The sequence below is a fragment of the Helianthus annuus genome, chromosome 9 (assembly GCF_002127325.2).
Source record: "Helianthus annuus cultivar XRQ/B chromosome 9, HanXRQr2.0-SUNRISE, whole genome shotgun sequence".
NCBI lineage: Eukaryota > Viridiplantae > Streptophyta > Magnoliopsida > Asterales > Asteraceae > Helianthus > Helianthus annuus.
Window position 1 is genome coordinate 154,938,821 of NC_035441.2, and position 26,533 is coordinate 154,965,353.

Consider the following 26,533-nt stretch of genomic DNA (forward strand, 5'->3'; position numbering starts at 1 on the left):
AGGGTGGCATGGTGGGTGAGGCAAGGCAATCTTCACCGGTGTTGAGGCATAAGGGATGATGACATGGCATGTTGTTGTTGATTGGTTGTTTCTTTGTAACACGATCAAAGCTCTGTAGTTTGAACGTATGCCAAACGAATTTTGTAAAAATTAAAGAATTCACTCCAAGTAAGTTAGGTATACAATTGCAGTCTTGTAGAACCCTAAACTAAGCATGTAACCATGTGTAGGTGGAAGAACCCCAAACAAATATGCAAAGCAAGAACTTTTAAAATTTAAACACTCAAACATCTATTTGTTTTCAACCCCAAGCAAGTGATACTTTCATCTACATAAATCTATTTCTAATTTCAGAACACCAGCGATTAAAAATAAACATAATAAAATACAAATTAAACTAAATTGCCCAAAGAAGATGATAATTTAAAAAAATAATCATTACTAATCACAGTCAAAACCAAAAGAGAACGTGTACCCTCAGGGAGCATCTCCTAGATCTCACAATCTGAAACATTGAGTATATTTGATTTCATATATATAATTAAACATCAAACAATAGCTGTTCAGTGAACATGTAAATCATAAAATAATGTATGATAATTTACGTGATATTTGAGAAAAATATAGGGTATCCGTCAAATTAAAGAGGCTGACCCATTGCCTTTGTTCATTAAACCATTCAACTACTTGGTCTTTTGATAAATTTATGCTTTTGGGCATGTTCCAATAACCACGTACACATAGTACATCATGGATGGATACAAGCTAGATTGATAATTGTGGAATTAGCAAGCCAAAAATCACACTTGTTGGTGTGTGGTTACTGGTTACTTCACCCAACTTTTAAAAACTCAACGTCTTTCCAAAACTATTGTACCAGCTAACCGACCAGCTGTCACTGGGAGTTCTCCATTTGAACCGCAGTATGCAACGTTAAACACGGACGAAAAGCTTGTAGGTACTTTTTCGTAATTTCAATAGACATGTGTTGCTCATGTGAAAATTCCAAGTAGTCCAACGTGAGAATCAGAGTATCAGACAATTCGTCGAACAACTGGTGCGCAACAAAAACAGAACACTCTTAGATGTTGAATAAAACCAGTCACAAATCAATGCCTGCCACCACTCACCATCATCATATGCCTACCTTCAATACAAACATAAAATGTCAATATAATCTTTGTTTTCAAGACGCATAAATTCATGTTAACAACTGTACCTGCATATGAGAAAGGGACATCTTTGGGTCTCGTAACGGTGGAGAGGGAAAAATTATGAGATCGGCGATGGCTAACCGAGAATCGTGATCGTCACTTCCGACGTCGGAGGTCAAAAGAAACGGGGAGGTTCCTCCACAAACGCTGTTTTGTGGGGTTCTCATTGAGAAGATACAAATTGCAATTGACCAGAACAGATAATAAACCAAATATGAACCCTAAAATCCCAATTTCACATTAGTAACGGGCATTACCTGTTAAATTGAACCTGCAGATCCTTAGCCATGAGAGAAAAAGGTTGAGGTAGAGAGAAGGAAGGCGAACATTGAAGTTTGGGAGAAATGAGACGCTGCAAGAAGTGTGAATCCATCAAAATAAACTCTGCTAAAAACTGCCCAAATTCATGATTTACTTCAGAAAACCCATAAACGCATATACCCGGAGAGATTAAATGTGATGGATTACTTACAATTTAGTATATCTGATGTTGGGATCGGGAAAGAGGACGTACATGGTCTTTTGGTGCGTTTCATGGGGAGCTTGTGTCTTCTTCAATCCAAAAGCGAGTTAGGCTATAGGGTGTGGGGGTCATGGTTGGATCATGATTTGCCACATAGGCCCATTATTCATGCCCTATACCACCCCCTTCATTAAATCACGGTGGTTCGCGTGGATTAAACCACGACAACCACGTCCCCCCTTTTTTCCATTATTCACGCAAACCCTAATCCCAACATCAAGAAAACGATCGCAGCAGCAAATTATTTTCCTTTGTTTGTGATAATCAAGTTGCACAAGAAAAGAATAGCAGATATTTTGTTATATCTCAATCCACAGGTACTTGTTTTGCTTTGATCCATGAATTTTTAATTCACAATCCTAATAATAATCAAGCTGCAATCGAAGAATGATATGTATTTTTAATTCACAATCGCATGAATTTTTAATTCACAATCCTAATAATAATCAAGTTGCAATCGAAGAATGACACTGGTTTTGCTTTTGATCGTAATCTACACTGGTTTTGCTTTTGATCTATGATATGTAATTTTAATTCACAGCAGCAAAATTTTCTTTTAATTTGTTTAATTGATCTATGATATGTATTTTTAATTCACAGCAGCAACTATGTGGTGTTAAGCTCCATTGATTAGCTTGTTCAAACTTGAGATTTTGGTTCTCATCATCTTCGTATGTGTTGTTTATATTTAATGGTGTCATTCAACTCATCTTTTGATGGCAGGTATTCATCATGATCAGTAGGAGAAGCATCTATGTTTCTAAAACAGGGTTCAACATTTATAATGTGATACTCAACTTTACACCATTTATTGTCTCACAATGACATGTTACCATCATCTAGATCAGTGGCGGATCTAGGATTCCGACCAAGAGGTAACGTGTTATAAATAAGCCGTAACGAAATCGAAAAAACGTCAAATTTTTCCAAAATTTACACTAATTTTTCCAAATTTTTTCCGACCAAGGGGTAGCGGGGGTTACCCCTACCAAAGAGGTAGGTCCGCCCCTGATCTAGATTAATGCCACATGGTTTGCAAATCGCTACTTCAAAGGACATTTTAGGAATTTCAATAGACTTCCTGTTCATCCAAATCAATGCCTGAAACATTTGGGCAGGTACATGGGATAGGTAAATCTGGATCATCCGTCGTTCGAGACGTTGGCATGGACCCAAAGATGAAGAAGGCGATAATTGATGATTTGGATTTTTTTTTTTGGGAGAGGAAGGAGTTTTATAAACAGGGGGTACCTGTTGTATGGTCCGCCTGGGACTGAGAAATCGAGTTTGATTGCTGCTACAGCTAATTACATGAAGTTTGATCTATGACTTGCATCTTAGCTCATTCAGGTGGATTTTTCTTTTAGACCTCATGCACGCAGTTTCTTTCGGATACTTGATCCAACACTTGTGGATAGCTTTTTTACAGGATCAGGCACTTTAGCCGACTGTGGAATGGCACATGGAGGAGGGTCGTGTTCATGGACTCATGTGTATACTAGCCGGAGACACAACAATTGACTTTAGATGGCGGAATGACAGAAGTTTTGACCAGAGTGTTTTCACAACCTCAAAGAGAGTTCCTGTCTACTTGGTGTTCCCATAATCGTGAGCCCACTGAAGAGAATATTGTTGTGGATTTTAATCCCACATCAACTGCTGGACAGGTGTTGGGTTTGACATCAAAATTACACGTCCGACATTCTTCTTGGAATACCTTTGAGGCTCCTCAAACTCCTTACGCGGTTCAGAGGTCATCTTTACTAGTCAAAGTTATAGCCAATCTCGCATGTTGTGACCCCGATCCATGTGAAGGTAAATAATCTAGCCAACAAAAAAAAGTCTTTAGTGCAAAGTGCAAACCCCATCAACGATTATTATGTTTAAGAAAGTGATGATCACAACCAAAAAACGAAAAGGAACATGTAATTTACCTTAGGGGGAGCAGACACGTTGCCCTTGTAAAAGTCTTTCGAGATGGATGCTTCTAGTTGATGTAGGGCAACAAGAATCTAACATGTGGGCGTTATACAACGAGACTACGCATAACCATCTTCGTTCGGATTTGATTGAACATATTTGACAATTTGGTCGGGTTAACAACGAATAGTTTTTTTCTTAATTTATATTATGTAGTTTAAATTTGGATGTTATTTTTTTATTAATTTGAATGTTATGTAGTTTAATTACAAAAAATTATTTAATTTTATTTGTTTATTTAAAATAAATAAAATATATTTCACACAAAAAAGGGGTGGATAGTGGTTTGGGTCATTACCACACCCTTAGGATAGTGATTTTGGATGGTGAATTAGAGGGTGATGACATGGCGTTGACATGGAGGATCATGATGGTCATGAGGGTGATGACCACACCCTATAGCCTTAGTGGTATATGAAGTTGTTGTAGTTGCAAAAATTTAGGAGAGTGGGGGGTGAACTGACAAAGGGAATAAACCGCTTGAACTCTAAACCCACGATCCAGTTTTGCAACTGGAAACTTGATTTGCGGATAACATGGGAAGAAAAAGATGGAGGTAGCGAAACTGACTGGAACTGACCTAAACTGCTATTACAACAGTTATTTTTTAGAGTTTAAGTGTCTGAGATTTAATTTCAGCCAAATCCAATGGTGGATATTGATTCAAGAGTTGGTTAGACTTAATGGGTTCCATATATATATATATATATATATATATAATTTAGAGTAAATTACGATTTTGACCCCTATGGTTATATCACTTTTACCCTATTAGCCCAAAATAGAATTTTTTAACATCTGTATCCCCAACATCTCTGTAACTAACTATTTTGGTCACTGTGTCTCACTTTCACCTATATCTCTCCTAACACCCAATTTCTCTGTCTCTCTCTCTCTGTCAGTTTTCTCTCTCTCACGTCAACTAACCCCCACCCCTACCACCTCTGTAATAACCACCACCACCAAATCCTACCCCCACCAAAGTTCTTAGACTAAAGGGTATGGAGAGGATGGGTTTGGAGGGGATGAGCCGCCACGTAGGCGCCACATAAGAGTGGCTTGGAGGGAATGACCTAAGGGGGTTGGGGATGAAGCTCTTTATGTGTATATATGTATGTATGTATAGGTATATATGAGAGGCAAGAGAAGAAGGAGGTCCGGCTACCCCGGCTGTGGGTGGCCGGTTGTGCCGAGCCGAGCCCAGGGGGGCGGTGTGGGGGACCGGCGCCGGTCCTAGCCCAGCCGGCCCCCATACCTTCTAGTCTTAGATTTAAAGAAATCCAAGCACAACTTCAAACCTTAACAAACCCTCACCTTCAAACCCACAATCTCATCCTAACAAAACCTCACATGCATCCAAAATCAAACCCTATATGAAACTCAACTCTAATCCATGACCTGAAACCCTCGTACCACCACCACAACCGCCGCCACCTCCGTCGTATGATTCCCATCGCAGCTCCCTAGGGTTCCGGTTCGGCCACCCTGTCCCGATCCATGGCTAGGATTTGACCATGATAATTATCGGCAGATCAGCAAAGATCCAAACTCGCTGATGACATATTATGCAGCAGTGAGTTTTATGGTCACCCATTTCCTGTGTATGAGGTTGTGGCAGACGGTGGTCGTATGGATGGTGGGTGGCGGTGAGAGAGAGGGATAGGGAGAGGATGTTTTATTTTGGTTTAGCCAGCGATTTGTGGTGAACGGAAATTGTGAAGTTTGAATGAAATTGTTGCAGGTTGTTTTACTTTTTGTGATACAACTGTTGCTGATGAAAGATGTTCTATGTTTTGCGATGAAGATGAAGTTTAAATGGAAAATATAAATAAAGATGTTCTGATGCTTTGAAGAATACTGTTGTTTCTTGGAAACTTGAAAGTATTTGAGTTAAAGGTCAAAACAATTTATTCATTCATGAAATTTAGAGAGAAAGTTAAGAGAGAGACATAGAGATATAGGTGAAATTACTTATTTGCCCATCATGTGAGAAGTATGTGACATTTAATTAACCTGGGTTATGGATTAAGTTAGACAGAAGGGCTAAAATAGTTAGTTACAGAGACGTTGGGGGTAAAGATGTTAAAAAATTATATTTTGGTCTAATAGGGTAAAAGTGATATAACCCAGGGGCCAAAATTGTAATTTACTCCTTAATTTATTTGCTCTGATTGTTTATATGCCAGGGGTCTGTTAGGGAGACCCAACCTTTGCCAGAACGGTATACAAAACATCGGTAACATAGGAGAAAACCGACGCCACAATGCACGCCGGGTTAAAACCTGGTTATCGATAATAAAAGAGCGGCAGAGGAGAACAATAAAATATCGCATTTTCACATGCATGCACGGGCAGACCTGTCATAGTGGCAGGTAGCCTTCGCTACCTCTCAACTTTTCACCGGAAGTGCAATTTTTTTTTTGTTTTTTTTTTTTTTGACGTTGTTTGGATTTCGCTCCTAAAAAGATTTTATGCTACCCCTCCTTAATATCTTAACCTTGGTTTTACAAAGTGAAGTAAGGAGAGTGAAAAATATATAACATTGATGGATTTTTCCGGTGCTCCGATGGACAGCGATGTGGTTGTGTTCTTTGAAGATAGGAAGAAGATAAAGAAGAAGCAATATGGATCGAATGCATTTGATGTTTTAAAAGAACTAGGTTTCTTCCCGGCGCGCGTTGCGGCCCCGTTTTTCACCTACGTTTGCTGATGTTTTACGTAGTTGTATTATACCATTCGTTGGTATTTATGGTTTCACTAACACTTTAAATCTAAAGTGTACTACCATATGTATAACAGGTTATTTGTAAGAAAGATCGGTATTTACTTCAACACACGTCATCCGATAATTTGAAGCTATAATTCTGTTTTGTTCAAATCTGAATAACAATTCGCTATAGTATCCTACGAAGAAAACAATTATACGAATTTTAACACATCGCACAACCTGGAACATGCAATTGTTATTCTAGGATCTGCCATGAGGCCATTGTCTGCTGACCTAAAAGTCGGTTGCCCTTTGCTCAACTGAAAGCAACCGTTCCACCTGCAGAATAAACAGACTTATACAAACATGCTATAAGAAAAACTATAGAGCTCCAATTCGTACAATATAGACCCCCACAATAACCATCTAAATGCATTCCTAAAGGCCTTTACATACGTTGCGGCACGCACTAAACCAAATAGTTCCATAAACTTTATGAGGTATAAAATATCAAAGATGGTTAAAACGTTACAACAAATGGAATATAAACTTCGTTAGGTATAAACTACATGTTAAGATGCCATCTGACTCACTACCGACTCTAACATGCGACCAAAAAATGCAACATTGATTCTAACCTGTTAAAATAAATTTGACGACTTGTAAAACATGCAAGCTACAATTACACCCCAACAAAACACCTACTTCAACTCCTGAACAACAATGCGGACTAAATATATAATAAACACCTACTGCTGCTACTTTGGACTTTGATGATAGAAAAGGGGCTGAAAGTAGTATTGCCAAAAGAGCATTCGGCATGAGAGGACTAAGCAGGGGTGGTAGCGTCGGAGCGGGCAGACCTAATTGAAAGAAACTATATATTTATTATTACCTGAAGTTGCTGATACAATATACAGCATCATGAAGCAAGTGAAAAGAAGAAACATGGACAGGTAAAATGACTTCTCGTCAATAATTTTTTTGTTAGCGTAGAAGGAGTTGCATTTTGCTTGCACTCGACATCCTACCAAATATATACAAAAAATAAGGAAATTAAAATATAATTGAGGGAAAATCTAACAATTTAATTTCAATCTAACATGAGGCTCAGAAAAAGAAAGGTTATTGTGGCTACAAATAGAACATTTGCCATGCCATAACAATAACCAATGGGTGTCCTTTATTATCATTGCCTCTGAATTGCTATTTTAACACCATAAACGTTGTTTATGTAAAACATGTTGTTAATCAGAAGTTGCCTTCATAACACAGTCGACAAGCTAAAACGTGTGGCAAGCCTAAAGCCCACACAATAACTCATGTATGACGGGCCCAGAACCCAAACCCAGCAAAATGATTTAAAAACGTGACCAGACGTTAAAATAGTATTCATTCCGTTGCCTTATTATTATAGTATATAGTATATAATATAATATAATAGCAAATAAACAGTAACCATACCAAGTTACACATACAATACATAGAAACGTAGAAGCGCAGGCTCAGAATCAAGGAGGCGTGGTTGATTGTGCAAAGCCAGCTCAGGCACCAATCCAAAATGCTCATCATCATTAGCGCAACTTACATATATCAGATGCGAAATATGTAACTGTCACTGTTGATTGACTCCTTACGTGTCACGGCCCCCGGCCCGGTGTGACCCGGTCCAGAAGCCGCGGGACAGAAACCCGTGGTATTTGTATTTAATTTGGCAGCGGAAATATTAACAGGATCGTTTAAACTGAAAATGTCCAATTATTTTATTTCACATTTTGGGGACAACACCCATAATTTACAATAAAGGAAATTTCACGAGGAAATTCCTTGTTTTACAAAACATGTTTATTTATTTTACTGAGCCACCTCTTCAAGCTTTTAGTGCTAGACAACACTTTTTCCTTGATTCACAGTAAGTCACCTGAAACATGTTTAAAAAGATTTTATCAGCGGGGAAATACTGGCAAGTCATTCAATTTGCACAAAAGACACATTGTTATAAATTTACAGCATTAAGGGTTTTTATATTTGCCCCCTATCTTATAATTAGGGTTCAGCTGTCACTCGACCGAATCTATGACTGTGGACATATCACTAATTAGGCTCGCCCACCTAAAGTGATAAATCGTTAGTAGTAATGTGCACAAAACCCCCACTTACTGCCAGTAATTAAAGATTAGCAAAGACTTAATCACTGCAAAGTATAACTGAAAAATATTTAGGGTTTTGTAAAGCAATTTGATAAAAAAAGAATGACTCACATTGCAAGTTTAACTGGACAGAACCTTGCCTACTGATTTAGTCTTGTAACCTAGGTAAATAACAATGCACACGAAACTAGGTTAGTAACTTAATACAACATTTACGATAAGCTCACGAAATCAAAACCCTCACGACAAATGACAAAGTATAGCCCGTATTCGGGCAGCACTTAAACATCCATCGGATCGGTTTCAATCGACCAAACATTATATCGTAGCAGTGATCGAGTTATTACCCTGTTGTCGCAGCAGAGATTCGTGCTTGTGTGTGTTTTTGAACGAAACAGTGAATAACTCAACGTACGAAATGAATTTGATCATCGTAACAAGTCCGCCATGTAAGTGCCAAACCCCTGCATTATATACTGAAATTTGGCTCCTCTCGCGTGGCGCGCCAGACCCACCTGGTCCTGGCGCGTGGCGCGACGGCTACCCTTTTAGGGTAGGGTGGCCTCGTATCCCACATAGCCCTGGTGAGTCAAGTTAATCGAAAATTCTTGATTTACAACGAGTTCGAAGGATAATTATCAATTAGGGGATACCCCCCTTGAGTTTTAGGGGGCCCTGATCCTAGCTTAGATTGTTCTGAAAATTATGGGTCATGCCATACTACTTGGGGGTCTCAATTAGGGTTTCCCAATGGACATAAATAAAATAAGAAATAATAATTTTGGCAAGAGTTGTTACATTACGCCACGGGAACGGTGGCTGTCTACTACAACAAACACAACAACCATCCTCTGTTTTCGTCATTTGGGTTAACCGAGCACACCGCCATCCCCGACGTCTTCTAATCTATGCCGTCGGCGAAGTGCGTAACCAGGATGGCACGTCGCTGGGGATATTGTCTTGAAGCCAAATCGGCTGTGGGATATGGTAACCGGCCAAAACCCTAGGGAATAGAACCACCGCTGGTGCGCCACCATGAATCCACCGTAAGGATTGGTGGCCGGCAGCTAACTCTCTCTCTCTCTTTATCGTTTCCCAGTCTCTCTTCCTTATTCAAAGGAGATGGCATGTTGGTGAAATACCAAAGCTAACCTTTTTTACTGTTCAAAGCGTTGGATTATTAATATATAGGAGAATAGGCGAATTAAACTTAAGAAGAAAAAACTGAACGGTTTAGGCTCTTAGGTATAACTGTATAGGATAATGCTACATAGAAAACCCTTTATTTTGAGAAAACCTTGGAAACCCATCACATGGCCAACATTTGGTCACATGTCCCACCCAACTTCATCTCCTTTTTTGCTTTTGAGGGCACTATGGTAAATTTACATATGCCTACCCCACCCCAAAGATCTATTGACCAACATGATTTGACACCATCATTAATTTACCCATCACATCATTCTCATCCTTCATCCTCCATTTCGTTTAGTGTATTTCAAATTAAAAAGTTTTTTTTTTTCAAAATATCTTCATCTTGCTAAACAAGTCCTTTAATACTAAATCCACCATTAATGTACTATGGAGCATTCAACTTCCTAAACAAGGTCTTTACTTCGATCTTTACCCACCTCACATCTAGATGTACTTTCAAAACTCCATTTCTTTACCTTTTAGCTTCCCCCATTTTCAAAACTCCATGAACTTCATCTCTGTTTGTTGAAAGTTGATTCCGGGTGTGTTCATCTTCATCTCACGTCGTCATCTTCATCTCGGGTGTGCTCATGCTTGTTGAAAGCTGATTTCTAGAGTGAGAAACAACAATCTTCATCATGTTCATCAAGAACACCAAGAATACACAGATAGAAGCAAGTTTGAAGATCTTCATCGTGTTTATCGCACAGTTCTAGATTCGGTAAGTGTTTTAGAGAGAGAAAGTTGCTGCTTTAGGGAGAGAAACAACAATCTCTTAAGTATTTTATTTTGAAAAATCATTTTCACACTTGTTGTTTTTGTTAAAATAGTTGTTAATAGTTTTTTGTGTAATGGCTGTTTAAGAGAGGAACATGTTTTTTTGTTAAAATGGTTCTAAAAAGTGGTAAATGTTTATGTAATTTGTAGGTTTTTATTTTTGTGTTAAAAAGTTTGTGTTTGGTTTGGTTGCTTGTTTAGGGCTTTTGATCTCTGAACAGTAATTGTTTTTTGTTGGTTTGCTTGATTTACAGAAACAAACCCATAACATGTGTTAAGCCCCTGTTAGAATGATATATAATGTGTGTTGATTTACAGAAACAGACCCATAAAGATATTCAATTGACAAGCTGGATGGATGTAGGCGACGTTAATGCGGGGACATGTGTTAAAAAAAAAGATATTCAACAAGTCACATTTTTTGGGAAGGAACTCTTTGTTCATTTATAACATGTGTTAGTGGTAATGCTGTAACAGAACACCATGATGTAACTTGACATGTGTTCATGTATAACATGTGCTAAGCCCCTGTTAGAATGATATATAACGTGTGTTAACCTTTGTTAATTTTAAAAAAAGAAAAAACAAGTAATATATATTTTATTTTTGTTGATGTTTAAAATATCCGATAATGTGGAAACCGAGCGTAACACTTGTACAAGTTAGTATGTAACGTGTAATATTAAACGAGCCATTTATGGTAACACATGTACCGGTAATTTTGGAATATATATAATATGAAACGGGTCATTTGTTGTGCACATTTTGGAATATATAACATGTGTTAAGCCTCTGTTATAATCTTTTTGTAACCTGACATGTATTCTTGCATACAGGGTGATATTCAATAGCTCATACGTTTAATAGTAGTTTATTATTTTTCATTAAATATATTACATATATAACAACCATTGTTACATATGTAACGACCATTGTTACATATGTAACGTTGCCATGTTAACGTATGTAACACATGTGTACCAAAGGAATGAAGTGACCAACATTTACAAATGTTAATCAAAACAAAAGTCACTTGTCATCATGGGTTGTTAGTAATTGCACGCATTACAATCATACTTAAAGGTAACAAAAATGTTTATACAAACTTAAATATATAAAGATGATCCAAAAACTATCATAAAGGTTAAAAAATCTAGCTACGCTTTGCGTCTTGATAACCATCTTTATTTTGAACATAGACATCCATTCACCTATGAACAAAACAAGTACATCAGTGTTAAGGCCCTAAAGTTAAACTTATTAACACAAATGTAACTACATGTACATAAGTGTTAAGGCCCTAAAGTTAAACTTACAAAAAGATTATAACAGAGGCTTAACACATGTTATATATTCCAAAATGTGCACAACAAATGACCCGTTTCATATTATATATTCCAAAATTACCGGTACATGTGTTACCATAAATGGCTCGTTTAATATTACACGTTACATACTAACTTGTACATGTAATACTTGTACAAGTATTACGCTCGGTATCCACATTATCGGATATTTTAAACATCAATAAAAATAAAATAGATATTACTTGTTTTTTTTTTAAATTAACAAAGGTTAACACACGTTATATATCATTCTATCAGGGGCTTAACATATGTTATACATGAACACATGTCAGGTTACATCATGGTGTTCTGTTACAGCATGAACCACTAACACATGTTATAAACGAACGAAGAGTTCTTTCCCAAAAGATTTGACTTATTCAATGTCCCCGCATTAACGTCGCCTACATCCATCCAGCTTGTCAATTGAATATCTTTATGGATCTGTTTCTGTAAATCAACATACGTTATATATCATTCTAACATGTGCTTAACACATGTTATGGGTCTGTTTCTGTAAATCAAACAACCCAACAAAAAAAAAAACCTTACTGTTCAGATCAAGAGCCCAAACCAGCAACCAAACCAACAAAAAACAAAAAATTATTGTTAAGATCAAAATCCCCAAACAAGCAACCAAACCAACAAAAAAAAAAACGTTCAAAATCTCATCCTAAAGTTTTCGATTTATTTAAAATACATGAACATTAACCATTACTAGAACACTTTCAGCCCATAAAAACATATTAACAACCATTTCAACAAAAAATCAAGTGTGAAATGATATTTCAAGAACACTTACCGGATCTAGAACCGTCCGATGAACACGAAGAAGATCTTCAAACCTTCTTCTCTCACACGCACTTATGCGTGTGTCTTTGTGATAAAGATTGTTGTTTCTCTATCTAAAACATCAACTTTCTCTCTCTAAAAACATTCATCGTGCCATCGTTCTCTCTCTAAAACAACAACTTCAAACTTTTTCTCTCTCACACACTTGTATGTGTGTTCTTGGTGTTATAGATGAACATGATGAAGATTGTTGTTTCTCTCTCTAAAACAACAAATTCCTCTCTCTAAAAACCTTCATCCTGCTGTCGTTCTCTCTCTAAAACAACAATCATCAAACATTTTCTCTTTCACACGATGTAGATCTGAACTTGAAGATCTAAACTTGTGTTTGGTGTTCATCATGATCTTGATTGAAGACAGAGGAGAGAGGAGAGAGAGATAACATGTGTGTGTAAGAGAAATAAAGTTGATGTGTGTGAGAAAAAGTCAGATTTTCAATACCTTAAATGCCCTTCTCCTTTACTTATGTATAATTAATGGTTTTATTTAAATGTAAAAGACACCAAAAAAAGCTCAACCATTGATCTACTTGGATGAAACAAAATCAATGGATAAGGTTGGGTTTCCAAGGTTTTATCAAAAAGATGGGGTTTTCCATATAACCCAACCCTAAGTGTATAAGTTACTTTACAGTTTACATCACAAACTCATAATATATAGACATGTAGTTTCTTTTCACTATATTTAAGCTTTTTCCAATTTATATTTTAACAATCAGATTGCATTATTTAGTTGCTTTATGGTTATTAAATTATAAAATCATATTATATATTAGTTGCTTTATATGGTTATTAAATTATAAAATTACATTATTTTGTTTATTATTTATATGTAGTTTTTTTTATTTCAAACATATATATAAGCTAGTATTTAGGAGCCGCGCTTTGCGGTGGTCTGTTAAATCAAACAAAACGTAGACGTTACAACACTGAACCACACACGCACATTACGGTGTGTTAGCTCGCAAAAATTAGGCCAAAACGTAAAACATAAATTAGAATAACTAGGCCGACTTAGGACCTGTGTGTTGCGACGAGATTATTAAGACTAAAAAAATAGACATAAAAATGTTGAACCACATACGAGCGCAACTTGTTAACTCGCAAAATTTAGAACGAAACGTAAAAATTATCATAAAAAAACGTGTGTCAACTAACAAAAAATAGACCAAAAGGTAAAAATAGATGAGCATAACTAAGTCGACATAAGACCCACACGTTGCTACAGGATCACTAAACCGCAAAAAAAAAAAAAAAAAAAAAAAAACTTAAAAACGTTGAACCACACGTGTGTGTGATGTGCCAACTTGTAAAATTTAGACCAAAACGTAAAAAATAATATCGTAAAATGAATAACTAAGTTGAAACGATAATAAACCAACGTAAATAAATTAAAATGGTATAAAAAGTTTAAGACCTAAATATTTGAAAGGTATAATGTATAAAAAATGAAAGTTTGGATGTTAAGATTAATAAAAAATTGAATAATAAAATGCTCTCACAAAACGTTTTTTTTTTTAAATTAATAGATATGAAATATAGTTCAATTATGTAAAGATGCCATTTTAGAAAAAAAATATTTTTATACTAATAAATGAAATTTTTTTTGGATATGTGTCATTTTCTGGTACTATCTCACCTTAATTTTCTATTAATCTCTCATATTAAATAATAGAGTAAACTGCAATTTTACCCCCTGGGGTTAGGGGTCATTGGCACCCTTACCCCCCCTAAGGAAATAATTGCAATTTTACCCCCCACTGTTTGTTGTCGTAATCTTACCCCCTAAGCTCAATTTTGTTGACTGATCTGTTGACTTGGTGGTGAAATGACTATTTTACCCTTTTATTTTACCCCCCTGTGTTTTGTTTACTCTGTAATATTACCCCCTGCCACCACTGCCACCGCCATTCACCACCACAACCACCACTGCCACCTCCAGTCACCACCCTCAACCACCACTGCCACCGCCATTCACCACCACAACCACCACTGCCATCTTCTTCCTCCCCCTCTCTCCCTCTCTCTAAAAAAAACCCACCACCCGCCTTTTACAAGCAAACTCTGTTTTGTTATCTTGTTCTTTCACTCTTTAATCTTTTTTTTTGTTTCTTGAACAATTTTTATTGGTATAGAAATGGCTGGACTGATGAAAAGATTGTGACCCTTTTGAATGTTGTTCTTGGAGCACTTGTTTGGTTATTTATTTCTGTTTATTTGCACACGCTTGTTTCGAATTCGTCGACAGGATCAAGAAAATACCCATCTGTGATAAGGGTGTGGTGGGTGTTTTTCTTTACAGTTTCTTGTTACTCCCTTGTAGTAGACTATGTTTACTACAAAAAAACCCATGATTTAGTTTCTATGTTGTTTGTCTCTGATTCTGTGTCTAGTTTCATGGGTTTGTTTCTTTGTTTTATGGGGTTGTCCTACAAAATAGAGGAAGAGTTCCAAAGTAATAATCTTGAAGAACCGCTTTTGAGTTCTGGTGTCTCTAGAGGTGGAGTTGCATCAACTTATGAAAATGCAAGTTTCTATAGCTTGCTTACATTTTCTTGGATGAACTCTGTAATTGCAAAAGGTAATAAAAAAACATTAGATCTTGAAGATGTTCCTCAGCTTGCAAAGATAGAAAGTGTGAAAGAAGTTTATCCTGTTTTGTTAAACAAAGTAGAGTATTTAAGCAATGGGGGTAATCAAATCACTGCGTTCGGTCTCACCAAAGCCTTATTGTACAACGTGTGGAAAGATGTGGCTATCACAGGATTATGAATGGTTTGGTTGTATGTATGTGTATGATTGGGGGTTGGGGTGTGGAGATTATGAATGGTTTGGTTGTATGTATGTGTATGATTGGGGGCTGGGGTGTGGAGACGACGGTGGTGATTGTTGAAGATGAAGGCGGGTGGTGGGTTTTTTTTAGAGAGAGAGGGGGGGGGGGGAGGAAGAAGATGGCAGTGTTGGTTGTGGTGGTGAATGGCGGTGGCGGTGGTGGTTGAGGGTGGTGGCTGGAGGTGGCAGTGGTGGTGAATGGCAGTGGCAGTGGAGGTTGAATGAGCAAATCCCAAATTGCATATCCAAACTTCTTAGCAGACAATCATAAGCAGTTTGCATCTATCCAAACACTGCATATTTCTTATAACAAATTTGGAGTTCACGCTCACCAAATTTAGTTCTTATTTTTGCAACGATAGTGGCTTACGCAGGTTATGATAGAACCGGTGGGGCGGTGGCGGTGGTGGAGTTTGAAGAGTGGTGGTGGACGGTGGTGGAGGTGGATGTGGAGGTGGTAGGGGTGGGGGTGGGTGAAGAGGGGCGGTGGCTGGAGGTGGCAGTGGTGGTGAATGGCGGTGGCAGTGGTGGCAGGGGGTAATATCACAGAGTGCACAAAACACAGGGGGTAATATGAAAGGGCATTATAGTCATTTCAACTTATAGTCAACAGATTAGTCAACAAATTTGAGGCCGGGGGGGGGGGGTAAGGTTGCAACATAACAGCCAACAGTGGGGGGTAAAATTGCAATTATTTCCTTAGGGGGTAAGGGTGCCAATGACCCCTAACCTCAGGGGGTAAAATTGTAGTTTACTCTAAATAATAATAATAATAATAAAAATATAATTTTAAATAAAAATTAGATAAGAATAAATATTTGTTTTCCTATAAATAATTTTTAAACAAAAATTTAGATAAAGATAAACGTTTGTTTTTTTATATAACTAGTATTAAGCCCCCCCTCCTCCCTCGTATTGTGATGGGGGCGTAAAACCATGTCAAGTAGCACTAATGTCATACCACCGTCAGTGATCACCAACACCGGAAAAGCCTATATAAAAAACGGAAAAAATAAAATCGAACGAAAAGTAGACGTAAAAACGTTGAACTACTCACTTGGAACGTAAAACATACAAAATATAACTAAGCTGATCCACGACCCTTGCGTTGCGACGAGGCCCTTAAGCAGGGATAATTAGGCATAAAAGCGTTGAGCCGCACACACGTTGTGGCGTTTTAAGTTGCAAAATTTAGATCAAAATTGTAGAAGATGAAATGTATGAGAGACCAAAGTTAAAAGTGAAAAAGTATTTGAGTTAAATTATAAAAGATGTAAAAGTGTTGAGGTTAAAAGTAAAAAAAAATAAAAAATAACTAACAATAAAAATAAAAAATAAAAAATAACTCAAATACTTTTTAACAATGCATCAAATAGATCAAATAGTTGTATGAAAGCTTCAAGTATTTATACCAAGTTGAATAGTAAAAGCAAGACACATGAAGTATTTGCAAATTAATATAGAGGTTAATTAAAAGTGAAAAAGTATTAGAGTTAAATTATAAAAAATGTAAAAGTGTTGAGGTTAAAAGTAAAAAAAAAAAACTAACAATAAAAATAAAAAATAACAAATAACTCAAATACTTTTTAACAATGCTTCAAATAGTTGTATGAAAGCTTCAAATATTTATACCAAGTTGAATAGTAAAAGCAAGACACATGAAGTATTTGCAAATTAATATAGAGGTTAATCATAAAGTTATATTCCGAGTATTATGAGTATATATATATATATATATATATATATACTTTGGAGTTCCGTGATTGAAATTATGGTAAATTAGTAATCAAAGGTTCCCGTTTGATATATACTTAATAATTGTATTATTGATCTAGGTCCGGGGCATATGCTTCTATCAAATTATAAGGCAGCGTTCGTTTCATGGAATGGAATGGAATGGAATTAGGAAGTTTTTCTTTGTAAAATTGATCTTGGGTGGGGGAGGGAGGAATTTGAAATCCTATGAATTTCTTTAATCAATGAAATTTGTGACTATTTCAACATTCCATTCCATTCCTTCATTAAAGTGAAGGATTTCTAAGGAATGTTGAAATAGTCTCAAATTTCATTGATTAAAGAAATTCATGGGATTTCAAATTCCTCTCTCCCCCAACCAAGATCAATTTTACAAAGAAAAACTTCCTAATTCCATTCCATTCCATTCCATGAAACGAACGCTACCTAAGTGTTTTTAGACGCATCGCTATAATAGTTTGGACACACCATTATAGTCGCACAATTCTTTCAAATGTCAAATCTAGACAACTTAGTTTCATATTTGTAACGTTAGGCGTACTGTTATAATTGGTTTAAACTCATCATTTATCGCACATTGCATCAACATTTAGAAAGAACTTCATTTTTAAATATAACAATTCTATACTTCATTCAAAGAAAATTTAATTCTAGATTTTACGGTATAATTCATATAGAATGATGAAATATATAAAAACGTGGGGATCGATCTTCACCTTTTTGTACCGTAAACTCTCTTGAATAAAAATTTGAAACGAGTGTTTTATAAATTAAATAAATAAATAAGCATGGAGGTGCATAAAACTAATTAAAAACATTATATCTCATAATTTGAATGTATCATAAAAACGGGATTCAACCCCATGTAATACATGTGTTTTTAGCCTAATAATAAATAAAAAAGCAAAGTAAAATGTTATAATAAGTAAATAGGGCATCAAAATTAATTTTTAAAAGATAAATTTTGACGACTGTATGTGTAAACATATGACATTATATTTTGTTCAACACATGCAACACATATTTTTTTTATAAATATATCTTTTTATTATTTATTATATAAAATTATATTTATACAATACGTATAATACACAAGATTCTAACCTAGTTAATATACAAACAAAAACAAACTAATTTAGGCTTCTTCAAATTCATAAAAAAAAAAATAATTACTGGAAGAAGAAATTATAGGTGACTCGCCTTGTATACAGCTTTATTTCTTGAATTTTATTTATTTTGTTGCTTTCTACGGGGTTTTTAGTATAATTATGAGAAAACGTCATAGAATAGTAACCAAGTTTTAAAAGTGTTCTAATTATGTCATTCGTATCGTTTTTGTCCCAATTAAATAAGTTAACATTCAAATCGAGCCATGTCCTTTTTTTCACGTGTCAATTATGCTGGGGTCTGATTATTTTAATATATGAAATTATATTTATTAAAATTAAAAACACTTTAATTACATTAAAAATTAAAAAAAACAAGTTAAAATCCACGTCATCACTCGACGTTAGCATCAAATGAAAGGGAAAAAATAATCAAAAATTCACATAGCGATGGTTACCTATGAAATGGATGAAAAACCCCTTAATTTTAATGAAATATGAATGTTGAGTGATCTGATTGGAACACTTTCGGAACTTGAGTGATCTAATTGAAACACTTTTAAAACTTGTTTACTATTATACAAAGTTACCAATTTTACATTAGAAGTTGAGTGTGAGTATATGTTAAATGTGTGTTAGTGTCTTCAGTGTATTATATGTGGTATATAAATAATTTATAAGATTTCTAAAAATATGTGTGTCTCGTGTACGAGAATCAGCGCGCTTTGCGCCTCGGCTCGGGACCCTATCCTTTGGTTTATCGGACACTGAAGTTAGTGTTGGGTTTTACCGATTGCAACCGCAACAATGCTGTTTTTCTAAAATAAGGCTTATCAAAACGGATTTACGCAATCGAATGGTGAGGTGTATTTGAACATTGAGCAATGCTCTAATTTGTGCGGTTGAAAGAGAAACTTCTGATAAAGTAAAAGAAGAGGATGTAAGGGCTCGATTTTAAGCTTTCAATAACCGGAGAGTAGAAATCAATTAGGTATGTGTTTAAATTTATTTATTATCGTGTTTCTATTTCTGTTTCATTTACATTGCATGAAGAATGGTAAAAAAAAATGTAACCTTACACATGAAATTTTGGTCTAGATCCCTACACGCATGATTAACACAAAGACCACTATTTATTTTTATTCAAATACATAGACCTGTTACACATTACGTTGATCACGATTACATAAGGTTTGACACCATTGAAAGCCTGGCACACAATATATATGTGGTTGTAGGCAACAATAACAAATTTTGAACTGTCCACAAGGGATCCTGGGGAAACAGATAGCAAACTTACTGCTATCATGATCCGTATGACTTATAGATGTGGATTGACTTATGTTATGAAAATCGAGATTTCTTGATGCAAGATCCAATGTTTTGTCATCCTCGGTGTTGTTCCCATCAATACCTATGCGTAAAGCATCTCGAATTAATGTAATATATAGAGTATATAATCAATAAGGGTTTATATATAAAAGATGGTAAATTATATTCATATGATGGATTACAATTTGTATAAAATTATGATCGATGCATAGGTGCATAAGTTTCAAAGAATTACGAGATGGAGCAACTTACATAAGGCAAAGAGACTTAAAACAATAATCAAAAGTAGACTTTGGTTGTTGATCAACATCTTAACTTGTTTTTAAAGGTCGAGGTTATTCTAAGAGTTATGATATGAAGAACCCATTTATATTAGAAAGTTTTGGGTTATAATAAAAATAAAAGAAAAGATCTTCAAAAAATACCCTTTTAAGTATACCAATAAAAATAAAAGAAAAGATCTTCAAAAAAATACCCTTTTTAACTATACTTTTAACCTTTTATAATTACACAATTAATTCTTTTGTTGGCTTGCATTAATTAGTTATTTAACCTTTTATAATTACGCATTAATTAATTATTTAACCTCTAATAATTACGCACTTAATTCTTTTGTTGGCTTGCGTTAATTAATTATAATATATTTTTTTTGAATGATAAATTTCTTTTATTACCTGCTGTCTATGAGACTTGAATCCAAGATCTCTTCCTCTTCCAAAGTGTTTAAAGGTTTTGTCTTTGTCAATGGATCACCACTCCATTAATTATAATATATTATTACATATTTTTGAAAGATAAATTTTACATACTCCTTCCTGAATTACACAAAATAAATGCTAGTCTACTCTTTAATTGTGACTGTTACCACTAAAAGACAAAAACTTCTAATAAGTGAGCTAGCTCACATTAGTATATTATCACATTTTTGAATAGTATATATTTCTTGTGATGAAATATATGATATCACATGTCGCTAAATATAGTATATTGTAATGTAATGTAATGTAGGGATGGGTAAAATAGGAATCACCTTTAGATGCGAGAATTGTTTAAGTTTGATTTGTCTTATAGTGATTTTATTGATTAAAAAAGAATAAATAGTACAACAAGGGTATTTCGGAAAATACTATTTATGTCAACTTGTCAAACTGACAATCAAACATATCATAGACTACATAACTCTTCATGTCAATATTAATTACGTTTATATATTTAAAAAAAGAATTAATTATAACACATGATTTTAATACAAAAAATTACACTACATGTATAAAAAGAAAGCGTCTTCAATCTCTGATCTTGATCTTCATTTTTTGTTCGTTATCCTCGTCACTTGAATGTAAAAGTCCTAACACCTATGAAAATCAAGAAAAGACAGAGCATTTACATTCCACAAACGTTTAGAGGAGCTCGAGCCGGTGATCAGGGGCGTAAAAAATACCTTTTTATCGTGTGTAATAAAAAAACATTTTTTTACGTTCGACCGCATGCGTGAATTTTTTTTACATTCGACACCGTACGTGATTTTTTTACATTCGACAACGTACGAGAAACAATTTTTCAAACGTATGTAAAAAGTAAACATTTACGCGTGCCTTTTTTATATACGTTTTGATAAATAGATTTACGCGTGACGTTTAGAAGAGCTCGGACTGACGATCAGGGCCGTAAAAAACATTTTTTTTTCATTCGACACCGTGCGCAAAAAAATATATTTTACATTCGACAACTTACATAAAACATATTTCAAACGTACGGAAAAACTATTTACGCCTTCCGTTTTTACATACGTTTGAAAATTAGATTTACGCGTGACGTTTAGAGGAGCTCCTGTCGGTGATTAGAGGGGTAAAAAACTTTTTTTACACACGTTGTCAAAACATTTATTTATTTTTTTTACATAATGGTATTCGCATACTCAATTCGTGTAAATTTTTATGCACGTTGTCAAACTTTTTTTACGCAGTTGTCAAAAAAATTTTTACGCACCTTGTCATAACTATTTTACGTACGTTGTCGAATGTTTTTTTAAGTTGTAGTGCAAAGTCATCAAACGTTAACAATTGCAATAGAAATTCTCAATAAACATATAAAACAAATATAGCTTGTATTTTATAAAGAACATTACGTCAGAATTAGGGAAAATAGAGCAAAAAGAAATAGATATCATTTTCGATAATTTTGTATTTTATAATAAGCATATAAGACGTAGCTTGCATTTTATAAAGAACATTATGTCATAATTAGGGAAAATAAAGCAAAAAAGAAATACAAATCATTTTTGATATTTTAGCATTTTCTAAATTACGTAACACTTTCGGTGTTTGAATTTAAAACCAAAGATATTTTTTCTCAATTTTAAATATAAAAAGTATAAAAGAGATGAAATGGGAGAGATATTGTTATGTCAGACAAATAAATGATGATGTGATGTGTTTTAGAGATAAGAGAGAGAAGATGTGACATTGAGAGAAAAAGACTAAAATACCCTTTTAAATTAAATTGATTATAGGTGATGTGTTAAAATTTTATTAGATAGGAGGAGTTCTCATGGTTCTCGCAACTGGTAACAGTTCCTCCTTGAACTGAATCCTTGTAACGTATACCAGATTTAAATTAAAGATATGTTGAGACTGAGTACGACTTGATTATGAGTTATGATCGAGTATAGCTTTGCATTTAATTGGTTTTGACGTCATTTGATTTCACGAATTAATATTTTATTTAATTGGGTTCTATATCAGGTTTAGGATCCTGTAAAAAAATGAAATTTGTGAGAAGGATAAGAAAGAATATGATGATGACACATGTCATTATTTAATTTATTAGATAAGGGTAATTAAGTAACTTAATAAAAAAACCTAATTAAAGATAAAGATTATGTCGTAACCATGTTTTGGAGTTATTTTAGGAATTCAAATATTTTTTTTATCTTGTTTTCTATGGTGTTTGTTTAGGAATTCAAACAAATTATGGTGTCTTCTTTTTTATGGTGTGACTGTACACATTATATGAGATTTAATAAGATTTATGGTTTTTTTTTGTAAAAGGAAAAAGTTAGCTCGTTGAATTTAATGATATTTTTTTATTGCTAATGGAATGGTGTCTTTGTATACTTGTATAGTGTCTTGTTTTCTATTGTGTTTTTTAGTTTCATGGCGTTTCCGTATAAGAAAATGGTAGTTTGCTGAATTCAATGGTATTTGCAATGTTATGGTGTCTTATATATGTTATGGTGTTTTACTGTAAAACACAACGCCTTGAATCACAATACAATTAAAACATCATTGTATAAACATAGACAAAAAACCATGGACTAAAACATCGATCGAAACGTAATTTTTTTCTCTATATAAGTAGAGCAATATGGTACTCATATTAAAGATAAAAAACACTCGTTATTATGATGTATTTTTTTTTTTAAAAAAAGTTACGTACAAAAAGTTACGGACGTTTAAAAAAGACGGAGGGAACTTTCATGTGCATTGCTGCTGGTTTATGAATTTAAAAATGTTAATTTTACCTGTATATCTTTAATCTAGAAAATTAATTATTTTAATTGTAACACTATTTACAATTTTGTCATTATAATCTCAACCATTAGATTATAGATCAAAGAGTGTAGATTCCTTCCTACTCTTCTCACAAAACACATCCTTTTTACAATAACCCTACCACACACACACACACACATATATATATATATATATACATATATATATATGAAGGGGTATGGTTCCAAAAAGCCGCGCAGACCTTCATTCAGGTCGCGCGCAGGACCATACTCCTTATTCATCAAATTGCTTACAGCCGACCTCGCGCAGGTTACGTCATCATGTATTGATCTCGCGCGAAGTCTCAACAAGAGAAAGCACCACATTCAACACTTAGCATTCTGAATAAGAGCCTTCAACCACCCATACCCTGTGCGGGCTAGTAACGTGTTCTGCAAGGGCCGCGCAGGGCTACGGCACAGGGCTACTTCAGAAGGCACACAAGGTACAAGTGGCAGAAGAAAAGGGCCAATCCGTGTCCTCCAGGCTCTGCTCAATCGTGCTCCACGATCGTCTGACGTACAGGAGACAGAAAGTACTGAAGGACGCCTACGTGGCACCAATCACAGGGCAGAAACACCTGCCCCACGATCTCCACTTACCTGCTGATGGCAGAGGGACAACAAGGCCGAAAACAGTGACACGTGGCTCCACTCATGGTGCGCCAGCACCAGAGAACTTCTAGAAGCCACTAACGGTCGACGCCAGTGAGACAAGGAGCATATCCTCTAACTTGTCGCCTTCCGGCCCAAGGCCTATCAGCCCAACTCCTCTTACACCTCTCCGGCTATAAATAAGAACCTCCATACACAGGTTGATTCATTCTATTCTCTCTACTCTCACTCTTTACTTACATTTTCCTCCTAAAAAACAGTCGCTTATTCTCACGCCGGAGTCTGGTTAAGAGGGAAACCCCCATATTCCCCTCTTAACGAGCTAACGGTGTTCTGTTTTGCAGGATTATCAGATCATTAGGGAGCTCAGAAAGTGACAAGAAGATTAACCCTTATGGTAGAAACATAAACCAAACTAATCACCCCAAAATTAGTTCTGTGTTTCTTCATTGGCGCCCACCGAGTTTATAATCACTTTCATCTTCTTTTTCTGAGTTTTCTAAGTCATTTTTCCTTCGATCATGGCTGGTCAAGGAATCGTTCCTGATTTTGGTTTTGGAACGAACTCTAACGCAGGACCGGTGGAGGACATTCATAATGTCCAAATCCAACCTGCCGAAGAGGTAGGCGAAATTGAAATAACAAACACCAGGGGACCCCGCGCGAGCCTCACTTGCATCACTCAGACGGTAACCCCAGGAAACAATGGTGCTGGACCTTCAAACCCAACTCCACCTCAGAACATTTCGGCGCTATTAGGGCTACCTGAAGGCGAAACTCCAGCCTCTTGGTACGCTAAACAAATTGCTACCATCAACGCTGCATATCAGTCTTTGAGCGCACAGCAAGCAGTCTTGCAAGCAGAACCATCTTTGGTTACACCTCAGGGTCCGAGTCAGGGGGCGCGCCAGATACCCCCACAGCAAAACATCCAAGGAAGAAGTAACATACCCCCCCCCCCACGAGAAGGCCAAGCGTGCATGAGACGCGCGACACACGGGGAGAGACAGAAAGCTATTATGACTATCCGTCAAACGTTCAAAGAGGTCCAGTTCAGACACGGCTTGGGCCGCGCAACTTGAACAATGAATGGGATAACAAAGACCCAAACGACCCAACTAGGCAAGATGATGAAGGGTCTTCAGTCTTCAACCGCTTACAGAGGAACCATGAATATTACAAACCGAGGCAGCACGTCGGATACAGCGAAGAGGCAGAGCGAGACTTCCGCCTCGCCTATCGACCAGCTGAAGCTGCAGAACATTCAAAGTTCATCCCAAAGATTGCTCTAGCGCCGCTTTCAAGAGAAAGCTGCCTCCAACAGTCGGGAAGTTTAATGGTTTAACTGACCCTGATGATCATGTCAGGGTATTCACAAGCGTTGGTTGCATGGGAGGATGGAATATGCCTATTTGGTGCCATCTGTTTATCCAAACTTTCACAGGAGCTGCTCGCGCCTGGTTCGACAGCCTCCCACGGGGAAAGATGAAGTCATGGGTTGATTTCAGAACACAGTTTGTAAATCACTTCAGTCAGCAAAGACGTTACCAGCGCGACACAGCTGAGGTAACAGACATTTGGCGAAGAGAGAACGAAGGTTTAGAAGATTTCATCACTCGCTTTAATAAGGAGTGTTTGGAAATCGGTGCTGTAAGCGAACAGCTCATACGCGCTCACTTCAAGAAAGCTATTCGCTGTGATAGCCTCATCAGGACTATCACGGGAAAAGATGGAATGCCCAAGGAATGGGATAAGCTCATGGAAGCTGCGAAAATAGTTGCGCAAACTGAAGAGTCATTGGCCGGTCACAAGAACTCTTACACTGAAGATAGATTTTCCAAAGGAAGCTCGCGCGATAACAACAGGCGCAACAAAGGCAAAAACCCTGGATGGAAAGCCAACCATTCCAGCGGTTATGACGAACGACCTCGATACAGAGAGGACGCGCGAGACACTATTGATCGCATTGGTTACCGAAAGGCAGCCAGGAATGAGAATCGAGAAAAGCACTGGACTCCGCTCATCAAGACACCAAAAGAGGTGCTCATGACGGAGAACCATGATTTCAAGGCCCCAAGGCCTATGACAAACAAGAAGGGGCAGGACCCCAACCTGTACTGTGATTTCCACAAAGATACAGGTCATCTGACAGATGAGTGTATCAGCTTAAGGCAAGAAATCGAAAAAGCGCTGAAAAGCGGAAAGCTAAGCCATCTGGTAAAGAACGTGCGCAAAGAGACACGCAAGATTCAACGCAACGATGATGGAAGAGAGAAAAAGGTTAGACGCTTGGAAACGCACACGGTCAACGGACTAAGATATAGCGCAAAAAAGGCAAGCGACCATTCGAACCGGCATGGCAAGAGCAACAGGTCATCTTCCCGGTAGTACGCTGGGGTCCACGCGCCACGCGCCCCGTCGTCATTACCGGTATTATTGGTCATTACGAAACAGAATACGTATTCATTGATCCGGAAGTACAGCGGATATTATCTATGAGCAATGCTTTAATCAGTTTGACGATAAAGATAAAGCGAGACTTGAGCCAGTCGACTACCCTTTGTCAGGATTCTGCAACGAAATGGTTTTCCCACTAGG

At 36.3% G+C, this 26,533-nt stretch overlaps 1 protein-coding gene and 1 long non-coding RNA gene across 10 annotated transcripts; one reads left to right on the plus strand and one right to left on the minus strand.

The window, feature by feature from the left end:
* Window positions 1–506: 506 nt before the first annotated feature.
* LOC110879190 lies at window positions 507–1,822 on the minus strand. 8 transcript variants are annotated; one of them, XR_002558546.2, is made up of 4 exons: window positions 1,687–1,818; window positions 1,220–1,566; window positions 1,131–1,147; window positions 507–1,054 (listed from the first exon to the last, which is right to left on the minus strand). XR_002558546.2 is itself a non-coding variant. In XM_035977745.1 (4 exons), the coding sequence occupies exons 2-4, from the start codon at window positions 1,585–1,587 to the stop codon at window positions 896–898; spliced, it is 417 nt and encodes a 138-aa protein (XP_035833638.1). In that variant the 5' UTR covers window positions 1,588–1,608; window positions 1,687–1,790; the 3' UTR covers window positions 507–895. The 8 variants fall into 8 exon arrangements, 5 of the variants coding, with proteins under 5 accessions (XP_035833638.1, XP_021983304.1, XP_021983302.1 ...); XM_035977745.1 differs by lacking the exon at window positions 1,131–1,147 and having other exon boundaries at window positions 1,220–1,361; window positions 1,472–1,608; window positions 1,687–1,790; XM_022127612.2 differs by lacking the exon at window positions 1,687–1,818 and having other exon boundaries at window positions 1,131–1,143; window positions 1,220–1,361; window positions 1,472–1,613.
* Window positions 1,064–3,941, plus strand: LOC110879191. 2 transcript variants are annotated; one of them, XR_004867598.1, is made up of 4 exons: window positions 1,064–2,054; window positions 2,461–2,612; window positions 2,856–3,087; window positions 3,167–3,941. It is a non-coding gene; the product is annotated as an uncharacterized LOC110879191 (long non-coding RNA). The 2 variants fall into 2 exon arrangements; XR_004867597.1 differs by having other exon boundaries at window positions 1,233–2,054; window positions 3,156–3,940.
* Window positions 3,942–26,533: the final 22,592 nt, after the last annotated feature.

What these genes read in the sequence shown, in the direction of transcription:
- LOC110879190 (XM_035977745.1), bottom strand. Translation starts at nt 1,587, where the DNA reads ATGGATTCACACTTCTTGCAGCGTCTCATTTCTCCCAAACTTCAATGT. An exon ending in CTGCAGGTTCAATTTAACAG is followed by an intron (nt 1,362 to 1,471) that starts GTAATGCCCGTT and finishes CCCACAAAACAG; the next exon opens with CGTTTGTGGAGGAACCTCCC. An exon ending in TGTCCCTTTCTCATATGCAG is followed by an intron (nt 1,055 to 1,219) that starts GTACAGTTGTTA and finishes GTTGCGCACCAG; the next exon opens with TTGTTCGACGAATTGTCTGA.